Genomic DNA, 23,857 nt, shown 5'->3' with positions numbered 1-23,857 from the left:
TATAAAGTTAAGGAAGTATTAAAATTAGGATGGAGTAATTGTATCTGATCCATCTTGCAACGAGATATAGTCTTTCTCTTGAGTCGCTTCCGCACGTTTTTCGAGACTCTAGGCCTCGATAATGTTTTAATAATTTTAATTTTGCAATATCTATCCTAGATTATTAATTTTATCATATTTATTAATATTATTACACGGTATATTCTTCAGACAACGAAAGACAAGATAGAGTTCATGGTCAATTTTGACTAATATTAATACTAAAATAATGTCATCTCTTGTTTTAAATATCAGTTGTTGTTTGTCAGTTCACATTTATTTACAACACAAAAGTATTTTCAATGCTTGCGATGCATTTAAATAATAGAAATTATGTGTTACTTATTTTAACATATAGTATAGGTACTAGTGTAAATATAACGAAAATATTATTGTTGATATTGTTGTTGATGTGAAAGTCTTAAAAATGATAATAAAATTATTTTGTTAATTCAGTATTTTTAATGTGAACTAACTTGAAGGTAATACGTGTTTAAAAGTTAGAGCCCCCGCAGACTACAGACTTTCAATCGGCCGATAGTCTGGTCGGGTTTATAATATGTATGAAGATGTATTGCAAGTCTGCATACTACGATAATATATCGGCCGATGGGCAATGGCGTACAATTGCCTTCAAACTTAACCATCGGCAAACTGTCGGCCGGTGCTTAATCAGTACGACGTTCTTCCACGCGCGCACACGACGCCGATTGTTTGGTCGGCCGACTCGGCAGAAATCCGAATCGTGTATTTCCATTCAAAAATCTATCGCTTTGCATTAATGGAATCGTGCGAGAACAATCGGCCGACTGTTGTCTAGTCTGCGCACCAACCTAACTGTTTAGTTGGCGTAATGTGCCCGCTAAACTTAGAATATTTTTAATTTGTTTAATACTACATAATAAATCTTTATTTCTATATTTCGGAATATAAACCACTGCAATCCAGATGAGAACTCGTCTTGCCTTTACTATGAAGCATAAAATAGAATTTACACAACTGCTTATTAAAATATTAATTGATAATTAATAATGATGAAGCAGGAGTCAAACTTGATTTGCCGAGTGATTCAGTCCGCGAAAACTGTTACAGTGATTAGTTAATTATTACTTAGTTTAGCACGCACCTCACTGCCCAAATAAATTATGAGTGTGTAACATCCGTTCCGATCTATTTACATTTCGCACGGCAATGCTAGCTTATTATCCGTCCGTTAATTCCAAGGTGTAGTAGTGAAATGTGCAAAAATGTTTTTCATGGAAATATTCTCGAAAATTAAAAGAGTGAGTACTGAGTAGATAATATAGCAAATTTTTACTTTGCCTACCCCATATTGTTATTGTTGGTTAGGGCTACTATAAGTTAGGTTGTATTTACCGAGTAAAGTGTATTTGTCAAACAAATCCGTGAAACAAACTTAATGCAGATATCTACATAGCTAAGTATGTTTCATTGCCTTATACATAATAATTTTCATTCTCAGGGTTCTAGACTCTAGTGCGTACCAAGATTCATTTTAGGAAAGATATAAGTATGGAGCATAAGTATTGATATTAAGAATCAAGTAAAGTAAATACATACATGATACATACTAATAGTTCTAACTTCGTCCCTTTAGATATTCGCTCTGCTTACGGTCGCCTGTACGTTCAGCTCCTGCCTCGGGAATGAAGGGAAGGACAAACACTTGCACCACATAGACATACCCATAGAGGCCATGGAGGCGATGAGCTCGGCGTCCAGCTCCGACCTGAAGGAGGAGAAGCCGGCTCCCGCCTGGAAACTCTGGAGACCCTGGAAATTCTGGCAATGGGGTTAGATCTTGTTTTGTACAATAGACCTTGCAATAAAACGTTTGGTACGAAATTACTTCCTTTCTTTACTGCGTTTTTTTAAATAATTTGAAACTATTTCTGAATGTTTTCAATATAGCTTACCTATTAGTGCCCAACCTAAAGTACTGCCTAAGGAAATTTTAATGAAACGTTAACTAATTTTTTTTTGTTTCTTAACAAACGGAAATTGAATTAATCGCAATTTTTAACAATACCTACCTACTTGCCCAGACCTAAAGTACTGCCTAAGGAAATTATTATTAAACGTTAACAATTTTTTTTTGTTTCTTAACAAACGGAAATTGAATTAATCGCAATTTTTAACAATACCTACCTACTTTCCCCGCAATTGTTATTTTTTCTATTTTGATTATAAAATTTAGCTAAAGACAGTAAAATATTAATAATCCTGTTCGTAAACAAATCATATAATTTGTATTTTTATTATTAGGTCGTACTTTAATAAGCGAGGGATTCTCTAGCTCTGGCGACATGGTGCAGAGTGCCTCCAGAAGACTGCACAATCGTAATAAGAGATATTATCACGGTGATCTCAGATTGAAAAAAAAGTTCAAATTCCTTATCAAAATACAAAAATATGAGTAGTTTTGATGGTTGTTTTATTTCGATCATTGCATACCTGTACCATAATATTTTTTATAGCATACTTATAGAAAAATATATAAGTACCTACTTATAGGTACTTAAATTAACGAGATTGTGAATAAGCGATTGCCGTCTCGTCACCAATTAGAAAGACCACACCACCAGAAGAATTAGGTACCTACACGCGTAACTTCTCTAGTGTTGCGATTTGGATTTCAGATCCGAGTCACACCGGAATGGCATCGCAGCGGCGAGCATTTTCAGTGTCATATATGATTTTAAACTTTATATATTTATTATTGTAATACATAGTATCGCTTGAGAAACTTGGAAAGTCTTTCACAAGCGATAGGTGCCTACTAGGTATATATACATATGTAAATGCTCGTCGCTGCGCTGCCATTCCGATGTGATTCGGCCCTAAGACTTTTAACCAGGTAGCCCTCGCAGGTAGCACAAAATTACTGAGTAGTGAGTAAAGGCTGTGACCACGTGCTCTTTCAAGCAGTTGGAACTCGGGCAGTGGATTGGGGATTTCGTCGCCTATTGTACGAGTCCCCCTGTGGAAAGAGACTGTCGGCGATAGCAGTTGTAGAGAATCCGCTGCTGCCTGCTAATAAGCAGATGTTGCTGATTGGGTCGCAGGCTGGTCCGGTGGCCCAGCACCAAGCGAAGAGACGCTGGTGGATTCTAGAAGCAAAAGGTTTATTTACTTATATGTAAAAATTTTATACAAAATTGTAATAAGGTATCACAAGAACTCACCCTTGAATCCCTGAGCCTGAAGTTACGCAAAACAAGACAAAAAATATGATGACAAAATTGACAGTAGGTACCAAGGTTTGAGTAAAACGTAGTGATTATATTCTCTTTGGGTTTGAGTATTTCATCATTGGTAGGTACATATCAAACAACGATATCACAATTATTCGCAAATCGCAGCAAATTATACTTTAATTAATTCAATTAAATTTTAGCTACTTACATAATGAACACTGAATCTAAAAGGAGAGTTTCAAAACAAGACAAACGAAAGGTGTCGCATGGAAATCGTATAACAAGTTCCCGCGTCTCACAATCTCATTTCCCGGCCACCGACATCCATAAGATTAAACGTGAAACAGGCTGCACACAGAAAGAAATCGTCTATCAATTCTTCGTTTCCATGCTAGAATCAATAGTGTGTTGCTGGGTAACTGGTGTCGAGAGTGACGATGATGAGTCAAAGAGCGAAACACAAAGCGAATCCTCCATCGTGCACTCAGTAACAACAGCTACGGGCGTCAATATTAGCACAATCGTTGGTAATGTTAAACTTATTTCTCCTGTAAAAATAAAAGCTACAAGGCGCTGCGCTGCAGATTTCTAAATTCTATTCTTCTCCATTTAGATAAACCGTCAGGTCAACACAAGAGTTTATCAAGGTTAGAGCTAAGTTCTCAGGTAAGATAAGACACATCACATAGGTAATTATTTATAAAACTAAATAAAATTATGTGTAACGTACAGGTTTTCTTGTTTAGACAGCTGAATCACCGCACACGAGCAGTTTATTGCTAGCAAGTACAAAAGGAACAGTACATTTTATAAACGGTAATTTATACGAAGGGAATTTACTTAAGAATCGTATGCATGGGGACGGGTGTTTCCAGTGGGCAGATGGTACAATATATCGGGTAACTTTTGCAGATTATGTTTACCAACAAGATATAATTAGGTTTATTTTTTACTTTTAAAATTGTTTGAAACTTAAAATAGGTAGGTACCTACCTACTATCTATAATTGCTCTCGTGTCGTAACAATAGGTATGTTTTCCAGAATCGAATCGAATTTTCAGCCTTAAATATTATTTCAATATAAATATGTTTGTAGGGACAATTCAAAGATAATCGCATTACTGGAACAGGAATTATAGAATTTAAAAACAATACTTGGTACGAGGGTGAGTTTCTGAATAACGTTCGTCACGGCAGGGGCCTGTACGTGGACTCGGGCAAACAACAGGCGTACTACGGCCACTGGAGTGGAGGAGCCAAGAATGGACAAGGAGTCATGTATTACACTAAAACATTCCAAAACTCATACGAAGGAGAATGGCGTGATGTAAGTAACGTAAAAGCTTCAAAATAAGTTGTTAACAGAAGAAATATAACATCTTCGACCATAACTTGATAATTTGAATAAAATAAAATTGCTTCTCAACTTAACTTACTATTGGATGCAAGGGCCAGACATTATCTAACGCTCCAAACGTTGATATTGTACTTTTAAGAATTTGCGCCATGGATCCGGATTGCGGAGATACTGCTCTAAAAGCGGCTACGATGGAGATTGGAACAGTAACATTCGCGAAGGGAATGGCTTAATGATATGGCCAAATTCAGATGTAAGTCAAATGCCTCAGCTATGCTTGAGTGTCTATAAAATTCAATACCCTCGGAAATTATTGTGAGGTACCTATCTATAACATCACCATTCCTAAACTAATAATTTTTTAGATGTTTGAAGGAGAATGGAAGAATAATTTAATGTGCGGTGACGGTAAATATATTTGGAGCTCTTTTCGCAACGACTCCATGTCTCTACCGGCTCTATGCGTGTACCGGGGTAGCTGGGAGGGCGGTCTGCGCAACGGACGAGGAGTTGTTGACTTCGGCTTCGGGACGGGCTCAGGCTATAGAGGACAATTCAAAAGTAACAGAAAGAACGGCACTGGACAACTAGTAACGAACAACGGAATACTACAAGATGTTCAGTTCCTTGATGATAATATCGCCACACTAAAATATAAGGACGACACCGTCGATACTCTAAACGTGGAAGAGAATAAGAAAGCTATAGATATGTGCAAAGAACTGGAACTTGACTATCACGTGCGAAACACTTTTCAAGTCTGTGCCGTTTTTAGAGATAATAAAGTCATTAAAGAATATCTGGAAGCTAATTATAATATAACAAAGGAACATAACGATGTCGTAACAGATTTTAAGGAGCTGATGGAATTTGAAATTAGCTGTTTACGTAAATCGCTGATGTATTACCAAGCAGAGCTGAAACGTATTTACCATATGTATGCTACAGTCTGTAACGAGAAGGGAATTGACTTTGAGCAAGACAGTGTTGATAAGACTTTATTTGTGGCAAATGTATTATGACTGTAGAATCCACAATAAAGGATTGACTTTGCACGAAATCGACGAACTTCTGGGAAGAAATAAGAAATGGCAGGCAAAGGAGGTGCACGACCCATTCGAAGAGATTTACTTTTGGCAATTCCTTCATAGTTTGATATCTGTAGCGACCCATATTTACGGCAAAAAATACATAGCGAATAGAAAACCTGACTCTGTTCTTGCAAGCGCTTTTAGACAATTTATAGATAACGACGTCTTGCCACAAGTTGGCAAAAAAAGAGGTGCGTAGATAATATAACTTTTATATCTTATTTACCTATTTATTAATGTACCTGCAGTCTTAGGTTGCATTTCCACCTGAGCTGTAGTGCGAGTGTTTTAGGATCCAATAAAATCGCTGAGCTACGCGTGGTCAGACAAATTAATCGAATTTATTGGTTCTCAAAAATACATCTTGCATTTCGCAACGCACTCTTAAGCTCTCACTATGTATTTTATTACAGGAAAGTTTGCAAACGGCTACGGTAGAGTTATACCTCTGAAAAACTTGTATAAAATTTATCTCAGCCTCGACAGCCCGTGTATTTTACGCTCCTTAATCTGTAAGATATTCCAGGAAGATAAATGTAAGGAGACGAATAATACAGATACTCGGAAAATATTCAGAGGAAATAATGCCTACATTTATGATAATGAGGTGTCATTTCTTTTCGGTTGGTAAACCTTCACTCTGCATCTCTATCTTGAAATACCTATTATTATAGATCAAATAATTTCTGAGGATCATAATGATTACAAAGATAACATTTTGGGACGATCAAACGTGGGAGAGCCATGCTTCGGCACGAATGGGCCGGCTCGACCGGAGAAATACCACGTTCTCACAGAAAACCGGCGTGAAACAGCGCTTGCGCTGTGTTTCGCCGAGTGAGTGAGTTTACCGGAGGCCCATTCCCCTAGCCTATTCCCTTCCCTACCCTCCCCTATTACCTCTTAAAAGGCCGGCAACGCACCTGCAGCTTTTCTGATGCTGCGAGTGTCCATGGACTTCATGGGCTACGGAAGTTGCTTTCCATCAGGTGACCTGTTTGCTCGTTTGCCTCCTAATTTCATTTAAAAAAACCTATAATGCTTTAAATATCTTTGTCGTTTGTTAAATAACGATAAGACATGTCTTTTTCCAGATAATATTGCGTCCTACGCTTTCGACGTGGACTTGGTTCCTAAGAGTTGGGATCTCTCGTGCCTCAACAACGTGCCCCCCAAGACGGCCATTGAAATATTCTCAAAAATATTCCCTCAAATAACCGATGCGAAGAAAGTTATGATCTTGGAGACGAAGTTAACATTTTTCGAATTTTTCGAAGCTTTCATCGCAATGGTCGAGGAGAGTGTAAAATTGGCAGAAATTGCTAATTTTAGTTTCGTCTAATAAGATATTTCAAGATTAAAAATACTTATGGAAAATTTTTTCGTAATGTAATTGAAGTTCATAATATGCATTATTATCTAATCACTAGACACTAGTCACTAGTAATGAAAATAAATGTAAAATTGGCACGAAGATGTTTTTTGCTTTTAAAAATAAGTTTTAGTAATATAATCTAAATGTGATTTCATTGCCCCGTGTATTATATTTCTCTATGGATTTCATTATCTACATTTTACGGTGGGAGGTATCACTTTCTTCAATAATTTCAGTTGCCAACACTAGTCTATGAAAGGTGAATCTTGAACAGTTGAAAAAAAATGTGATTCATGTCGGCGTTGATTTCCTAAAAAACCAAAAGTGTTATGGTGCTTTGTACAAATATATTAAAAATACAGTGGGAACTATATAAATATAAAATAAATTAAAAACCCTTTAAAAAGACTTGGCTCAAAGGTCTCGTTACCAGGCCATTAAATCTTTTAAAAAAAACTACATTTTACGCCAAACGTCTACTTGACTGAGTTTCATTCATTTGAAAATATGAATATGTCTCGGAAGTTTTAAATAAATAACGTCCATACTCCATAGTCTTTCTTGACGGAACAAATTACATGCATTGTATTTACTCATAATATATCAATATGGGAACGAAAAAGCCTATGTCTAAAAAACCTCGCCAAATATTATTTTCTAAGAATACCTACAACCCCAAAGTCAAAGTAGCACATTGGGAGTATCAAATGCTTGCAGAAAAGAAAGATAATTATGTTTATCGTGATTCTCTCAGCAATCACGTTAGCACATACCGACGACTGGGTAACCAGAAGGATGAATTCATTACGGAAACCGGGCACATGCTCGGTCAAATATTAACAAAAAAGGATTTTATTTATTCTTTTAAGCCGATGAAGAACTGCAATTCTTATTCTGACGCCGAGTAAGTTTTAACAAATAACTTTTTACATTAAAAATTAAAATCATTATAATATGAACCAATACTACGTATCCACTGTCCATATTACAATAATTTGGATTGTAAAGAAAACTTTGTAGAGCTAGCTACAGGGCGTTACGGCATCGTAGCAGTCTACAGAACCTGTAGCGCGCCGCGTAGCAATTCGTAGGCTGCTACGCGGCGCGCTGTATGACCGAATAATATTATTATTAGGGTGGAAAACACGTCGTATCGTGATTCGTGTCTCGCAGCTGAATCGTAGTTAAATTTAATCGTATTATTTTGTAGATATAAACAGCGTTTTTGTTAATGTAACTAGAAACTATGAAAAAATAGATAAGTACTAACTTTTCCACGTAGCTTATCTGAAAGTGATGCAAGCAAAAAAAACTGCTAATAAATATTGTTTTTATAACGTTTACGTGCATCCATACTAATATTATAAATGCGAAAGTGTGTCTGTTATCTCTTCACGCCTAAACCGCAAATAAATTGGCATGAAGATAATCGTTTATCGTGCGGGAACTGTATATTTTTCCGGGATAAAAGTATACCTTGTCCTTTCTCAGGACTCAAATTATCTTCATGCCAATGTATTTGCGGTTTAGGCGTGAAGAGATAACAGACACACTTTCGCATTTATAATATTAGTATGGATGCACGTAAACGTTATAAAAACAATATTTATTAGCAGTTTTTTTTGCTTGCATCACTTTCAGATAAGCTACGTGAAAAAGTTATTACTTATCTATTTTTTCATAGTTTCTAGTTACATTAACAAAAACGCTGTTTATATCTACAAAATAATACTTTGTACTAGGTCACCTGAAAGCACAGAAGATCATGTGCTGGAGTTCTGCTCGTCACCGTACACCACCACCCATCAGAGCGACTACAGAAACCCACACCCAACTGTCATGAAACCAGTAAGTTGTCAATTTTCAGGGAGATCCCTGTAATAATATAATGAATGCTTACTTAGCCTAAATGACTAGCCCATATTTCATAATGTCACCAAATAGTTAAAAAAAGCTCTGTAATAATGTGTTTTTCTATGGACTCATCCGCTATTAGTTATTGCAATTCAATGAAGGTAACTTGAAAATCATTGTACTTTCCAGCTGAGCGTGCCCTTGGTGCCGTGGCTGCTGAATCGAGTGATATGCTCGGATTTGACCCAAAACTACGGCACCGAGCCCCCCGCCGGCGACTACCAATTCCTGGACACGCACACACCCATACACCATATACGACGCATGAGACTGTGTAGACACCAGTCCTTCAACCCACACACCTGCACCCGGGACTTCCCCGCGGTGCAGCTGTCCGAGGCATAAATGCTTACTGTATAATTTTAAATTACTATGTACCTAGAGTCTAGACACCCACACACCTATACGATGTATAAAGACTGTATCGACAATAGACCGGGGTCCGGGACTCCCCGTCAGCGCGACGCGGATTCATGAATAAAATGCTCATTCTATACTTTATTATTTTATTCAATTTCCTTAAAAATAAACATGCATAAAACAAAAATTACTAATCGTAACGTAAACATTAAAATTTCATATTATGTTTATTGATGTTTCGCAAAGAAAACACAACACTCCCAACTCGGACAAAAATAACAGAAATTAAACAATCAAAAAGTTACGACCTAAAACCGTATCGATAATTCGAAAAACAATGTAACCAAAATTTCAAGTATGAAAACTACTATGAAATAAATAATCATAATTATAAATGAACACAAAAATTACGTAATCAATATTTAAAAAATAGTAAGTAAAGAAAAAAGTAAAAACATTTCGTTTTATAAATAAACTCAAAATACACTTGTCAAACCCAACCTACGGTTTTTTGTTTTAAGTTGAATACGTTTTGTAAGACGATTGTCTTCTCACAGGTCTGTTATGGTCGTAAGGGTTGCATCCAACAAGTGTAATTTCCTTACGCTAATATTATTATTGATAATAATATAATGTAGGTAGGCATTCTCCGCTGTCAATAATAATTCTGAGGCTTTTACAAAACAGCTAGTCGTACGAAACCCGTATGTTAAAGTTGAACATAGAATTTTCAAATATTTTAGTATAATTAGTCCGTCGATAATACTACTTCACTGTTGTACTAGTATAATCGATAAACCCGAGAATTGAAAATAAATATGAACAAAATTACAATAATTGTGTTTAATTCTCTTTAGGGCTGATCACAAAGCCATAAAGAACATTCATTAAAGGGTACGGGAAGAAAAAACTAAATTTATATTATTTAACGGCTGCTATGAAAGCAATATTTATAAATTCTAACGACTGTACCACTAACGGCCGTTCCCAATATTTGATCTATCTCTGGTTTTGCCCTACTAGAGATAGGAATAGCTCACATTAGACATAAAATATATATTTTATGTCAATCAGACCAGTAACCAGAGATAGATCAAATATTGGGAACGGCCGTAAATTGGCTAACATTATAGGTATTTAATATTTAATTAACGTGCAGTGTTTTCAAAATAAACGGTTAAAATTGAGGCGACATCTATGGTGTAATGACGTGCGGGCGATGAAGACTCGATCGTGTAATTCATATTAATGTAGCACCTCCCTGGACGTATCGACTTCAATAGAAACAGATTTTACAGTAAAACATTTGAATTGTTTGTAACGGCCATTGCTTTAATTTATAAGTAGTAAGACTATAGTCAATAAAATATAAAAAGCTACTAAGCAATCAGACGAAAGGAACCTTATTTCTCATAATAACGTGATGAGATTTATATATTATTTTTAGCCTAGTCCATTTTAATATTCGTCGCTTCGCCTTACAACACGCCACTAAGATTTAGATATGTATTTAATATATTTTATGTTTACTACGCAAGAGGTAAGATCCTCTTATAAGCTCATAATTTATGTAAGTATGCATTTATTTTCAAAGTAATAAAAATATTAGCAATACAAAATAAAGCCTACTTAAATTGCAACATTACTATCAGCTTTTATTTTTCGGTATGTTGTGAATAATAAGATCAGAATATCTATAGCTAATTTGTCTGTATTTACAATTAGTTGCATGGTGTTGTGAAAACTAAGGCCGCTTTTAGGAATAATGATCAGTTTACAACAGTTTTTGATTGTACAATGGCTGAGTTCACATGTGCATTGTTCTATCCGAGTTCAATGGTTAATAAAAAAAATATTTCAGCTACACTCATGTATAGGCTCACAAGGACGTTTTGGCGCGTCAATGATGCATCCAAAAGGCGTGGATGTAAAGCATTTCTCTCAAGTGACATTTTAAAATATAGCGGCGATAGTGAGTCCATATGCCAAAGCATACTTGTAAGTCTGTAAACAGCTGTTTTTAGAATACCAATAATGCTAATAAGACCTACTAACTGTAATTTTTCTTTCCGCCACATATAAGGCGAGTGATAGAATTTTTATGTTTGAGGAACTGTTCTACAAACATTAATTTATTTAACCATGTAACATTAAATTATTATTTTGTTTTAATTTACAAATATAGCAAAAGCAGTAAATGAAAGATCATCGATGATAATTATATATCATATTTAAAACATTTAAATACATATTAAGAGTTGAACTGGGTACCCTGTTACTATTCATTTAAGTTTTTTTATATTATTGTACAATAAACTAATCTAATATTCAATCTTCCCTATGAATAATATGTATAATTCATTGTTTATGCAATATTTGTTTATAGACAAAGTAGAATTGGGATATGTTACTTTCAACACTGCTAAATGTATTGAGTCAATAATTTTATAATATCATTCATGTTTTATGTAGCTTTGTATTCCATTTTTACAAAAAACAGATTATAAAGCAACTTTGCAATACACAAAATTGGAATGGACAGGCATTTTTATTGGTTTATGTACTTTTTAATTTCCTAAAAATTTATTTTGTGCTTTTTTTAATTGATAAGATGGTAAGTTATTTTATTAAAGGTTTGATGAAAAATCTAATATGGATATTTCAGTCTCATGATCTACTATGTAAAGACAACTTGCAAGTTGCACAAAATAATTATCATACACAGAAAAAAAAAAACATCTTGTGTGTGAACATCTTGCTTCTAAGGGAGTCTGTGGCGCCCATACAGTTGGCATGGCGCGGCCATGCCGACTGTATGGGCGTCGCAGACTCGATCATACAAAAAGTGTGTCGTCTGCGATCTCCCTAAGCACTCATGAGTGGAACATGTTAATGTATTTACATAAGTAGTAGTAAATATCCATAATAGATTTTTTCAAAACCTAATCATAATATATTAAATTATTATTAAAATATACATAACTATATTATTTCATAATATTCATAACCATACCTTTTATACCTATAGGTAGACTATTGACTGAGGTAAAATTATACTTTATAATGAGTTACCAAAATAGTAGGCCCAGAAAAGAACCTTCATCGAGAAAAGAGTATGAGGAATATACTTTGAGCTTAAGACATTGAGATAAAATTAAACTGTTCATATTATGTCCTTATGAATAGTAATAAAAATTGATTAAGCTTTAGTAGGTTATATTTTCTAGACCTCACTATTTTAATATTTATGTCAAGCAAACAGCTCATTTAAAAAATAGTTGAAATAAGAAAAAATCTTTATATTATATTACAAATGACATGTAATAAATATGTAGTAGATTCAATATTATAAGTCTATTGTAGAGACATGGCTACCTTACCAATTGTATTTTATTCAGATTGGATAATACAGTTTTAAAATATTAATGAGTGCGCCTTCTCTTGAAGCCTTTACCTTTTTTTGATTTAAGTTTGTGTTTACGAGCTATGCTTCGGCTTCCAGTGACCTCATCAGCTATCATACCGACTGTAGTAAGTTTTCTTCTTCTGCTTTTTTCAGCTTTTGTAACTGGTAGTCTTGTGAGATAATTTTCTTCATACTCTGTTTTCTCCTGTTCATATTTTGATATTGAATGCTTCACATGGTTACCAGTTGTAACTTCAGTTGGAGCTTCCGAGTACTCTTCACGGAGCTCCCTCATAACACTCGAATTAAGGAATTGCTTCTTAGCCCTCTCTTTATTTTTCTGTTCACTACTCGTCCTAGAGAGGCTTTCTTCAAAATGAACGGCTGCCAGTTTTGGAGGAACATAAATATTTGACTTGGCGGACTTCTCCTTCTGTTCCTGTTCATCTTCAGACTGATTACTGGAGTCATCGTCACTACCGTTGATTTTACTCACGAGGTTATCAGGATTAGCTCGATAGGACTGAGGATCATCTTCTGATGTTACACCAACTACTGCAGTTTTGACGAGCTTATCAATTTGATATTTTAGTTTGGAGTCTATGGGTCTGATCTTTTCTAGAACCGTGCGTATTTCGATTAGGCGGTCTATTGATGGATCAGATTCAATTTTTTCACCGGAACATTTTCTTAAGACAATATATGTTAAATTGATCAGATAGCTCAATAACATTTGGTATTTCATTTCCAAGAAACTGAGACCTTTGTCTGTGGAGAGCTCGCCACTTTTAACGCGTACTAACATATTGTCCACGAGCTGTGAGACTTGTTGAACATTCATGTTCATTTCTGTAAGTAACTTTACAGCCTGCGGCAAATCTGGATGTTCTACCTCGTCGGTGGCCTACAATACACATGATTTATGTTACGATTACATTTTAAATCGACATTATGCAACACACCATTTAAAAATAAAAACAAGCAAAAAAACATACCTGAACCATGTTGGTTTTTCACGTTTATTTTAACCTCAATCAATTGGGTACCAATAAACTAAAAATGCACATTAGAACTGTACCACAAGCAGATCGTAATTCGTATGTTTTAAATAAGAGTTGTGTGAATAAAAAATGAGAAATATTAATGAAAAAAAACAATAAGGTAATTTGTAAAGCATAGACGCTTTCCTCTAAAACTTTGACAGGCGCTGTCAATTTAGTCAACATTCAACACACCATAGACCACAAACCTTTTTTTATTATAATAATATCTAAAATGGATTAGGGAATCCCACAAATTGTTTCAAAGAGACATCGTAGATATATCATAATATAATATTATATCAGCTATTACTTATATTGATCACATATCACAATTCACAGATGATATCAATAAGACAATAATTACAATAATATTTATTAATCCCTTAAAGCAAAAAAATTAAGAGATCAGTGCTATCACTCTCCTTATTGATAAAAAAAAGTCAAATTGACATTCTGATTTCTGAACTAATGACATATTTCTGAATAATTATGTTCTTTCAAATGTACCAGTTTACTTACATTACAATGTGACGAGATTTATTGGCTATTGAGACGCCAAAGCTCCCTAGCTACTACACAGGAATTAATAAAGAAACGCCGCGCCGTCATAGTTTTCTGTTTGACATAAATAACTCGAAATTGTCATAAAATCCGCAATCTCAAACATAGATTTTATCAAAAATGAATTCAACTCATAGTTTATCAAAATTATAATATTAAATAAAGAAACAAATATTTATCATTTGTGAATATGTTTCCGGTAAACAGTTGTAATATAATCGAGTCAAATTTGTATGTTTTGTTATTGTCACTACTGAGTACCAAATGTTTATTGAAAATTTTCAGATACCGCTGCAGTTATTGATATATTTAGCAAGCCTTATTTTTTTTTGTGATGGATTTTACGTGCCCGGTGTGGCTCCAGTTGAATTTAAAAAGGGCCAGAGAATTGAAGTTAGGGCAGTTAAAATGACATCAATTCACACTCAGTTACCATATGAATACTACTCCTTGCCACTTTGTTTACCGAAGAATGGAACCATTTTATACAAATCAGAAAATTTGGGTGAAGTTTTACGAGGTGATCGTATTGTTAATACTCCTTATGAAGTTAACATGGCTGAAAATATAAAATGTAAACTTTTGTGCCATAAGAAAAATGATCCTATCAACTGGAGTGTCGAAGAATCTGAAAAAGTGGCCAGTCGTATCGAACATGAGTATTATGTGCATTTGTAAGTAATTTAAAGTATTTAAATATTAATTTAATGTTTGTTTTATTAATAGTATTTGGTAATTAAATGCTTACCATTTCTTTATGCTTTATCTCTTCTTGCTTGTGCTGTAAAATGTTGTTACACATCAAATGTTATAACTGTAGGATTGGGTTTTTAATGAAGCTATTGTTTTGTTATACATAAATATTAAATTATCTAATTAATGATTGTTATTAAAATTTCAGATTAATAGATAATTTACCAGTTGCTACAAGGATAATGCACTCTGATACAGAAAGGACAATTGAACAGGGGTATCGCTTGGGATTCATGTCAAAAGGCAAAGCATACATTAATAACCATTTGAAATTTCTTTTAAAGTACCACAAGCATGGCCAGTAAGTGTTTATCCTTTGTATGCATATTATGCAACAAACTTCAATGAGCTTATCTTTGTTCCATTACTTGTCCTAAAACTTATTGATAACATATTTTATGAGTAGAACATTATGTACTTATATTTGATTGCTTTTTTAGAGAATCCTATAGAGTAGTTGGTTTTGAAGTTGAAGCACATTCTGTGGAGAGAAATGAGTTGAAGTTTATAGATGAGTCCTGTCAGTTTTCTTCAGAAGCCAAGCCTCAACTTGTAAACGAAGAAACTGGCACCAAACTGTTCTTTACTTATTCCGTCGAATGGGGAGAGTCTGAAATAGAATGGGCTTCTAGATGGGATATTTACTTAGGCATGAAGAATGTCCAAATACACTGGTTCTCCATTATCAATTCTATTGTGGTGTTGTTCTTCTTGTCAGGTAATGTTTGAATGTGTAACTTACAAGTTATTTAGAAATAATATATTGATGTTTATAATATTTAGTTTCAATATCATATTTGCCTCCAATCACATGCAGACATGTAATAAATCTTATATTTTTTTATTAAATTTCAGGTATATTAACAATGATTATGATAAGAACACTCAGACAAGACATTGCTAGATACAATTCAGATGAGAACATTGAAGATATGATAGAGGAGACTGGGTGGAAATTAGTGCATGGTGATGTATTTAGACCACCACCAAAAAGAATGTTGTTTGCTGCTGTTATCGGTAGTGGCATCCAAGTATTTCTGATGGCCCTTATAACAATATGTGAGTATAAAATCCTTAGTGCTTACCCTTCATTGTGTCAAAACTCAAACAATATTTAAAATATTGCAGTTGATACTGTTAAGAAAAATGTGAAATTCATTATATTATTTTTCTAATTTTCTATATTTAACACCTAATGAGGAAAATATTTTCAGTTATTGCTATGCTGGGAATGCTGTCGCCGGCCAGTAGAGGAGCACTTATGACAGCTGCTATTTTCCTGTATGTTTTCATGGGCCTGATAGCTGGATACTATTCAGCCAGATTGTACAATACCATGAAAGGCAAGAATTGGAAACAAGCTGCCTTTGTGACTGCAACACTATATCCAGCAATAGTGTTTGGGACTTGCTTCTTCTTGAACTTCTTTATAATGGGAAAACATTCCAGTGGGGCTGTTCCATTCTCAACCATGATGGCTCTTCTATGTCTATGGTTTTGCATTTCTTTGCCATTGGTATACATGGGATATTACTTTGGATGTCGAAAACAACCTTTTCAACATCCAGTTCGCACAAATTTCATTCCTAGAAAAGTACCTGAACAAGTGTGGTATATGAATACATTTATATGGTAAGTCTCTGAGAGATAATCTCTACTTAGATCTTTAAGTCTTTTAAATTTTAATCATTTGTTTTTGAACTTGCAAATATACCGAAATTCACATGGAAGACAAATTCCGAAAATGGAAAATGTTACTAACATCTTTATAAATTTTTTTTTATTTTTTTTTATTAAAGTATGCTACATCTAACTTTATATTTTTCTTTCAGCATTTTAATGGCTGGCATACTGCCATTTGGTGCTGTCTTTATAGAATTATTCTTCATTTTTAATGCTCTTTGGGAAAATCAGTTTTACTACCTATTTGGATTCCTATTCCTAGTATTTTGTATACTAGTTGTATCAGTATCACAGATTTCTATCGTCATGGTGTACTTCCAACTTTGTGGAGAAGTGAGTATGAAACATAAACTTATCATTAAAAAAAATTGTAATTAAATGGAGTCCTTATACATTCTACTAAGCTTCTGCTTAATAAGGACTTATAATGAATCTGCTATTTTCTTACTTTGAATACAAACAAAGTATATTAATTAGAGATGTGCCGATCAAGACTTTGGCAGACTAGCCGACTAGCCGATTAGTCGGTTGCATAGAAGCCGACTAATCGGCCGACTAGTCGGCCAACCGATCATGGTTTCGGATGTTTTCGTAACGCATCGCTTACTGCTGATTCGCGGGTTGCACAGCATACGCAGCCTGCGAACGTGTCGGATCATGTGATTGTCATGATACAGTTGATGGTTTTCAGGATATATATTTTTCACTGTACATCATCATGTGTATCATGCAATCTTGCTTTAATAATTACCCAATTTATTAATACAAAATCTGAGTCTTATATATTTTAAATAATAATACATTTTGGTTATAAATATTTATTGAAGAAGATATTATGTTTTTCTGTACCAAAGTATTATAAGATGCAATTTTTATTTAATAAATGTCATAGATATTTCTTTACCAGCAAGTATTATTTCAGACACAATTAATTTAATTTTAAAATAATCAAGGTTTTCTTAAATGTAATTTCAATATATTAATAAAATAATAAAAAGCCGTATAGTCGGCGCTTTTTGCCGACTATTCGCCGACTACAAAAGTGGCCGGATAGTCGGCTTTACCGACTAGTCGGCTCATCTCTAATATTAATAAATATAATTTAATGGAAGATGTGTGTTAGCTATATATATATATATTAATTTCTAAATGTTACAGCATCAATATTAACTATTTTTTTAGGTAACTTTATTATTTAGCTCTTCATTAATATATTTAAATAATTCCAAACAAATAAAACATTGAATAGAAATTCTTTAACATAAAGTTTGTTTTACAGGACTACCACTGGTGGTGGAAGAGTTTTATTGTATCTGGAGGATCAGCTGTTTACATATTGATATACTCAGTTTTCTATTTCTTCACAAAACTAGAGATTACAGAGTTTATCCCAACATTGCTGTATATTGGATATACAGGTATGTTTATTATTGAGAATATAACAAACCTAAAAAATGACAATATTCTCATAAGAAAGTAGAATTGCTGTTATATTATAAAAAGGATTTCATGTATCATTAATCTAGTCATAAGTGTGGTAGTACAGTTACCATTGTAACTTTAAATACTGTCCATAGCAATGCAACTTGACATTCCAACTTTTACAAGAATCTTGTGTTAAATAGGAATAAAGAAACAAATTTAATTATTACCTTAGAATGTGCAGCATTGTGTTGCATTTTACTGATTTCAGACCTTAGTGTGAACTATAAACCTTTATTTTCATATTTTTTTTCATTTTTCTGTAATAAAGTAACAATAAACAATCTTTTGTTTTGTTGCAGGTCTAATGGTCCTCACATTTTGGCTACTGACTGGAACAATTGGATTCTTTGCGGCATATACATTTATCAAAAAAATTTATGGAGCTGTAAAGATTGACTAATTTCTGAATTTTTAGCATGCTTCTGGTTTTATTTTATGAGTGGCTTGAACAAAGTAATCTTAGGTTGTATGTAAATAGAATGATGATAATCATTTAAAAGATAAATATCAAATCTCGATAGGGTAATGTTGACTTTTTGTCATTTATTTAATTAAATATAATTTTTGTATATATTGTTCTTTTTGTTTTGGCACCCATATCTTATGTCCATATTCCACAATAATATCAATAAATACATATTTTCTAGGAAATACATTATTAAACTTTTTAGAGATAAATTAACAGACAGAGCAGTTCAAAGGAAGTATATAAATAAAGGTGGAGTAATCCTAATTATCAGGGGTAAAAATAACTAAATGTTTTACAACTGAATAAAACATATATTTTAAGTGCATGTGACACTTGAAATTATCACAGGTATAATAAAATCATAACAACATAACACTTAATCATCCCAGTTCACTTGATGACAGTCATGCCAAACAAATGTGCCCTTCTGTGACTGCGGTGCCTCCAGAGCCAAGTACAGCGGGGCTCGGGCACCACGCTCCGTTGAAAAGTCACCCATTCCTTTTGTCATGTCACTTTTTACAAAACCGGGATGCACACAGTTTATAGATATGTCTTTACCCTGTTCAGTAAATTGTCTCTGTTGTACGAATGTTAGAGCAGACATTGCCACTTTTGACACTTTGTAATCACCGAAAGATCCAGCGAATGAAACAAAGGAGTTCTTTCCACTTTTTGCTGCATGCAAGAAATCTCCCACAAAATCGAGTATTTCCTTTACAGTTAAATCATCTTTCGCCAATGTATCCAACCATGTTTGTTTACGTATGTTAGAGAGGAGTCCCCAGTCGCTGCTGATGTTTATTATACGAGCATCATTGTGAAGCAATGGGTACAATATTTTTGTAATAGTAAGCAAACTGTAAAAATTCGTATCCATAAGCTTCTTCGCATCTTCGTAACTTGAAACAGATTTATCAAAGTCAAGTATACCTGCATTGTTTACTAAAATATTGATTCCCGAATAGTGAGTAGAAATATAAGAAGAAAATTTTTGTATACTAGCCTCACTCGTAACATCTAGTAAATGGAAATGTGGTCTAAAACCTAAGGCTTCCAGCTTTTTGACCGCCTGTTGTCCTCTTTCTTCGTTTCGAGCTGTGAGGTACACGGCACCATCGAACCCTTTACACAATCCTTTTACTATTTCGAATCCTATTCCCTTGTTACTGCCAGTAACAACAGCCACTTTGGTTTCCATTTTGTTATATTATTATTATATAAATTTAACGTGGGAATAAACTACGTTTTAAAAATAAATAATCTATTATTTTATCAAGTACCATTTACCAATGACATTTCACCGGTTTACAACACAAGACAAAATGTCATATTTAAGTCAAAGTCAATGTCAAAATCACGAATTCCGTTTAACGCACGCAAGCGGCGAAACGTTTAGTAGGTACAAAGTTTGCCACCAGGATCTGATGGCAAACTTTGACGGCAGATTTATCACCAAATAAATCAAAAAATATTATATATAATATTATATTATAATATTAAATATTATATTATATAATATGGACGCTGTTAAGCATCCGTGTGCTAACCCACACAAAAATTACGTATTGAGTTATGAATGCAGTTATGTTCTGTAGATGATTTAGAACAAGACTGCATTCAAAATTTAACAACACGAAAATTGTGGGTTAGGACACTAATGCTTAACAGCGACCATATAAAATGTATCATTGGATACATTTTTATATTTGCATGTTTCACACACACAGAATAAGCCGCTATAAGGAAAAATCTGATACACAATCGTATTTATGAGTAAAACCGGCCAAGTGGGTGTCGGGCCACGCGCAATATAGGGTTCCGTAGTACAGCTAGTTTTTTTTAATTTTTCTATGGTCAATGAATGTACATTTATAACGTGTTTTACACTACTAACAACATAATCTCAGTTACCTTTTGCCATTATTGATATCGAGCAAAAAAGACCAAATAAAACACGTTTGTTGTATGGCAGCCCGCCTTAAAGACAAAATGTCATATTTAAGTCAAAGTCAATGTCAAAATCACGAATTCCGTTTAACGCACGCAGGCGGCGAAACGTTTAGTAGGTACAAAGTTTGCCACCAGGATCTGATGGCAAACTTTGACGGCAGATTTATCATCAAATAAATCAAAAAATATTATATTTCCTAGACGACAGACAGACAGACGGACGGACGGACGGACGGACGGACGGACGGACGGACGGACGGACGGACGGACGGACGGACGGACGGACGGACGGACGGACAGACAGACAGACAGACAGACAGACGGACGGACGGACGGACGGACGGACGGACAGACGGACAGACGGACAGACGGACGGACGGATTTACTCTTTGGGTACGGAACCCTAAAAAGGTTAAGCCCCAATTTTACCTACGACTGTTAAAGTTAACGCTCGAATTAGTATCACGTCACCTCTTTCATTTTTCTTATGAATGAAAGAGAAGACATGACAATTTAACAAGCTGTTAACACTAACAGACGTTGGTGAAATTGGGGCTAAGTACCACTGCTCTACAATCTAGACTCTAGAGTCTAGAGACGTTGTACCTACAAGTTTCACAGTTCACCGCGCGGTTTCCGAATTCTGTTGCTACGGTGATGTTTATGTTGGTACATTTCATTATTTCATATCATCGAGCGACGAGCAATAAAGTTTCGACCACCAGCACTACCCGGAATTTTGTTTTAAGCTAACTGAATCCTAGTCAGCTAATCCACATCCAAAAAAAAGAAAGCTAGTCCACTGTAGTCTATAGGTATTAGGTACGTTTATGTGATACTAGAGTCTAGATGTCCCGTGCGGCTGCGCCCGCGTAAATTAGGAATTTTACGAAAACCGTACATTTTCCCGCAAAAAAAAGCTTATTGTCCCTTCACGTGGTCTACTCTATATATGTGCCAAACAATATAAAAAATGTTCCAGTAGTTCGTGAGTTAATTTTGAAAATCAGTTCACAAACGGCACATAAATAAACGAAGTACGAACATAACACCTCCTCCATTTTGAAAATCGATTAAAATTATAATTGATGTATACCTATTACCTAAGCTATAGGTATTATTGTAAAGTTTCATTAAAATCCGTTCAGTAGCTTTTGCGTGAAAAAATAACAAACATCCATACATACATCCATACATCTATACTTACATCCATACATCCTCACTAACTTTCGCCTTTATGATTATGTCTGTAGTGTGCAGTAGGTTAAAACGTAAAATAGATTAGTACCTATGGATGCATTAGTTTTGAATCTCATTAAGGATTTTTAAAATGCACTTGCAGTAATTTCTATGGATTCCAATTCCTTGTAACCTAGTTACTAGTAAGTAGCATTAGAAAATCGCGAATGTACGTTGCAATACGACCTAATACTATATTGTAGAGTTGAAACCTTATTATGGCTGAGTTATCATTTCTTGTATAAGTACCTAGGTTATCGGTACTTGGATTAAAAGAAGGTTAGATTAGTTCTTATAACGTTTTTATTTTTACTGGCTTAGCCAAGCTTGAACGAAAGTTCAGATGAACATGACTGTACCAATATAAAATATTCAATCTCCAAGGAATGAATGCAGGCGCGGTCGCAGCCTGAAGTTTTGGAGGGGGTCACACAAAAAAAATATCGCTGTTATAGGATAACAAGAAATTTGCTTTTATTATTTGGCAAGATTTTGAGATTTTCCAATTTGACCTTAGATTTGGGGGTGGGGGTCATGTCCCCTTCGGACCGCGCCTGAATGAATGCCGACTATTTCCGAACTAGGCAAAACGAAAAGGAACTCTCAACTTAAAATTGTTTCTACTTTCTACCCAGGTACAAGTTACACCTTCAAATTTGTTGACGAAATAAAAAGTCGTATAAAGGTCCAAAAAGGCTTCGCGTTTTCCTCCGTCCTAACTACATCTATCCTATGACCTATCCAAACCTTGAACCTAACAATGTCTTATAGTGTTCTAGCAATCATTAGCAATGTGATGGGTCCTACCAGCTAACACTATTATAATAATGCACAATAATACTAAAGGGCGGCTGTAGTTTGATGTGTTGTGACGTAATTTTAATTATCAACGTATGGGTCAATCTGCTGATCACTATCAGGACAGCTACAATGTTTCTATCAATCTTACAATAATAACAAACACGTAAAAAGAAATAGCTTCAAAGCAAATAGATGAGTGACACGCAAACATTATTTTGATTTCATTACTACATTACTACAAATGAAATGAACCACTGTTAGGGGCTTCGTACACAAGACAGAATCACATAATAATATAACTATTTTCACCTTAAGACTCTTTTTGCAAATATTTGTGATAGCGTAAGAGTAGGTTAATTTATTATCATCTATATCCTTACATCTGTTACGAACTCTCAAACCATTTTCGAAAATGCTTCGAAATGCTCTTAGAGTAAGACGCCCATTTTGGGCGCTTGACAGACGAGCTAATATTATGGTCAATGAGGCAATATGAAGGATAAAAAATATAAACGCCTGGTGCTGTCAAAAGCATGAAGCGTTACAATTTGGAAGTCTTTGGCTCGAAGACGATTGTTATTCTAATATTTAAAATATCAATGTAGAGCTCAACAGGGCTCATTTAAAGCCAATGAACGTGGCGAAAAATTGAACTAACGCTGGTATCATACAAAAACGCCATTTTTGACAGCTGTCCACCTTTACAAGCAGTGCAGTGCAGCCCAAGTTCATTTAAAGCCTTGTCGCACTTTATAAAACTTTACTACATTTGATCTCTAGGGAAGGGCAACTGCCGGCTGCCGGCGCCTAATGTGCGTTGATCTTTAGGTGCCCACTTAAATTGTTACGTAGAGTTATTCTGCATATGACAGGACCTTAATGCGAAGTACATCAAGGTATTTTTTATGGGAACTCGGAGGTTGAATAGTTCAGAATGGACTGGCAAGCGAGTATTGGAATCAGGAATGTCATTTAAATAGAGTTGAGGTGGCAAAGTGGCATCTCGTAATTATTATTATTGTTTTTATGATTAATATTGTTATATTCATTTCCCATGTTTATATATATATATATATATATATATATATATATATATATATACAGGGTGTA

General features: G+C 34.5%; 5 protein-coding genes across 6 annotated transcripts; 3 read left to right on the top strand and 2 right to left on the bottom strand.

The window, feature by feature from the left end:
* The first annotated feature begins 1,286 nt into the window (after nucleotides 1-1,286).
* On the top strand, nucleotides 1,287-7,047 carry LOC121732123 (radial spoke head 10 homolog B-like). Its single transcript, XM_042121923.1, is given in 12 exon segments — nucleotides 1,287-1,322; nucleotides 1,658-1,853; nucleotides 2,326-2,400; nucleotides 2,989-3,183; nucleotides 3,653-3,744; nucleotides 4,004-4,156; nucleotides 4,354-4,584; nucleotides 4,754-4,867; nucleotides 4,980-5,591; nucleotides 5,593-5,896; nucleotides 6,119-6,328; nucleotides 6,800-7,047. Coding segments are annotated over 12 exon segments (2,466 nt in total).
* Nucleotides 7,048-7,610: 563 nt separating this feature from the next.
* On the top strand, nucleotides 7,611-9,453 carry LOC121727139. The gene is made up of 3 exons (XM_042114820.1): nucleotides 7,611-7,984; nucleotides 8,823-8,928; nucleotides 9,124-9,453. The coding sequence occupies exons 1-3, from the start codon at nucleotides 7,689-7,691 to the stop codon at nucleotides 9,337-9,339; spliced, it is 618 nt and encodes a 205-aa protein (XP_041970754.1). The 5' UTR covers nucleotides 7,611-7,688; the 3' UTR covers nucleotides 9,340-9,453.
* A 2,721-nt stretch (nucleotides 9,454-12,174) lies between these two features.
* Nucleotides 12,175-13,952, bottom strand: LOC121729567 (neuroguidin). The gene is made up of 2 exons (XM_042118124.1): nucleotides 13,756-13,952; nucleotides 12,175-13,664 (listed from the first exon to the last, which is right to left on the bottom strand). Exons 1-2 carry the CDS (start codon nucleotides 13,762-13,764, stop codon nucleotides 12,777-12,779), a joined length of 897 nt encoding a protein of 298 aa, XP_041974058.1. The 5' UTR covers nucleotides 13,765-13,952; the 3' UTR covers nucleotides 12,175-12,776.
* Nucleotides 13,953-14,439: 487 nt separating this feature from the next.
* On the top strand, nucleotides 14,440-18,856 carry LOC121725676 (transmembrane 9 superfamily member 4). 2 transcript variants are annotated; one of them, XM_042112736.1, is made up of 9 exons: nucleotides 14,440-14,563; nucleotides 14,650-15,038; nucleotides 15,266-15,418; nucleotides 15,558-15,835; nucleotides 15,973-16,176; nucleotides 16,332-16,749; nucleotides 16,950-17,133; nucleotides 18,080-18,218; nucleotides 18,585-18,856. In XM_042112736.1, the coding sequence occupies exons 1-9, from the start codon at nucleotides 14,555-14,557 to the stop codon at nucleotides 18,683-18,685; spliced, it is 1,875 nt and encodes a 624-aa protein (XP_041968670.1). In that variant the 5' UTR covers nucleotides 14,440-14,554; the 3' UTR covers nucleotides 18,686-18,856. The 2 variants fall into 2 exon arrangements, with proteins under 2 accessions (XP_041968670.1, XP_041968662.1); XM_042112728.1 differs by lacking the exon at nucleotides 14,440-14,563 and having other exon boundaries at nucleotides 14,629-15,038.
* Nucleotides 18,857-19,042: 186 nt separating this feature from the next.
* On the bottom strand, nucleotides 19,043-20,054 carry LOC121725695 (carbonyl reductase [NADPH] 3-like). The gene has a single exon (XM_042112757.1). The coding sequence runs from the start codon at nucleotides 19,953-19,955 to the stop codon at nucleotides 19,131-19,133; it is 825 nt and encodes a 274-aa protein (XP_041968691.1). The 5' UTR covers nucleotides 19,956-20,054; the 3' UTR covers nucleotides 19,043-19,130.
* Nucleotides 20,055-23,857: the final 3,803 nt, after the last annotated feature.

This window comes from Aricia agestis, chromosome 1, assembly GCF_905147365.1.
Source record: "Aricia agestis chromosome 1, ilAriAges1.1, whole genome shotgun sequence".
Lineage (NCBI taxonomy): Eukaryota > Metazoa > Arthropoda > Insecta > Lepidoptera > Lycaenidae > Aricia > Aricia agestis.
This window is presented reverse-complemented; position numbering and strand designations above follow the sequence as displayed.

Coding starts and splice junctions, on each gene's coding strand:
- LOC121727139 (XM_042114820.1), top strand. CDS start 7,689: ATGGGAACGAAAAAGCCTATGTCTAAAAAACCTCGCCAAATATTATTT. Junction 7,985..8,822: donor AATTCTTATTCTGACGCCGA/GTAAGTTTTAAC, acceptor ACTTTGTACTAG/GTCACCTGAAAGCACAGAAG. Junction 8,929..9,123: donor ACCCAACTGTCATGAAACCA/GTAAGTTGTCAA, acceptor TGTACTTTCCAG/CTGAGCGTGCCCTTGGTGCC.
- LOC121725676 (XM_042112728.1), top strand. CDS start 14,629: ATGTTTATTGAAAATTTTCAGATACCGCTGCAGTTATTGATATATTTA. Junction 16,750..16,949: donor TATATGAATACATTTATATG/GTAAGTCTCTGA, acceptor TTTTTCTTTCAG/CATTTTAATGGCTGGCATAC. Junction 18,219..18,584: donor GCTGTATATTGGATATACAG/GTATGTTTATTA, acceptor GTTTTGTTGCAG/GTCTAATGGTCCTCACATTT.
- LOC121725695 (XM_042112757.1), bottom strand. CDS start 19,955: ATGGAAACCAAAGTGGCTGTTGTTACTGGCAGTAACAAGGGAATAGGA.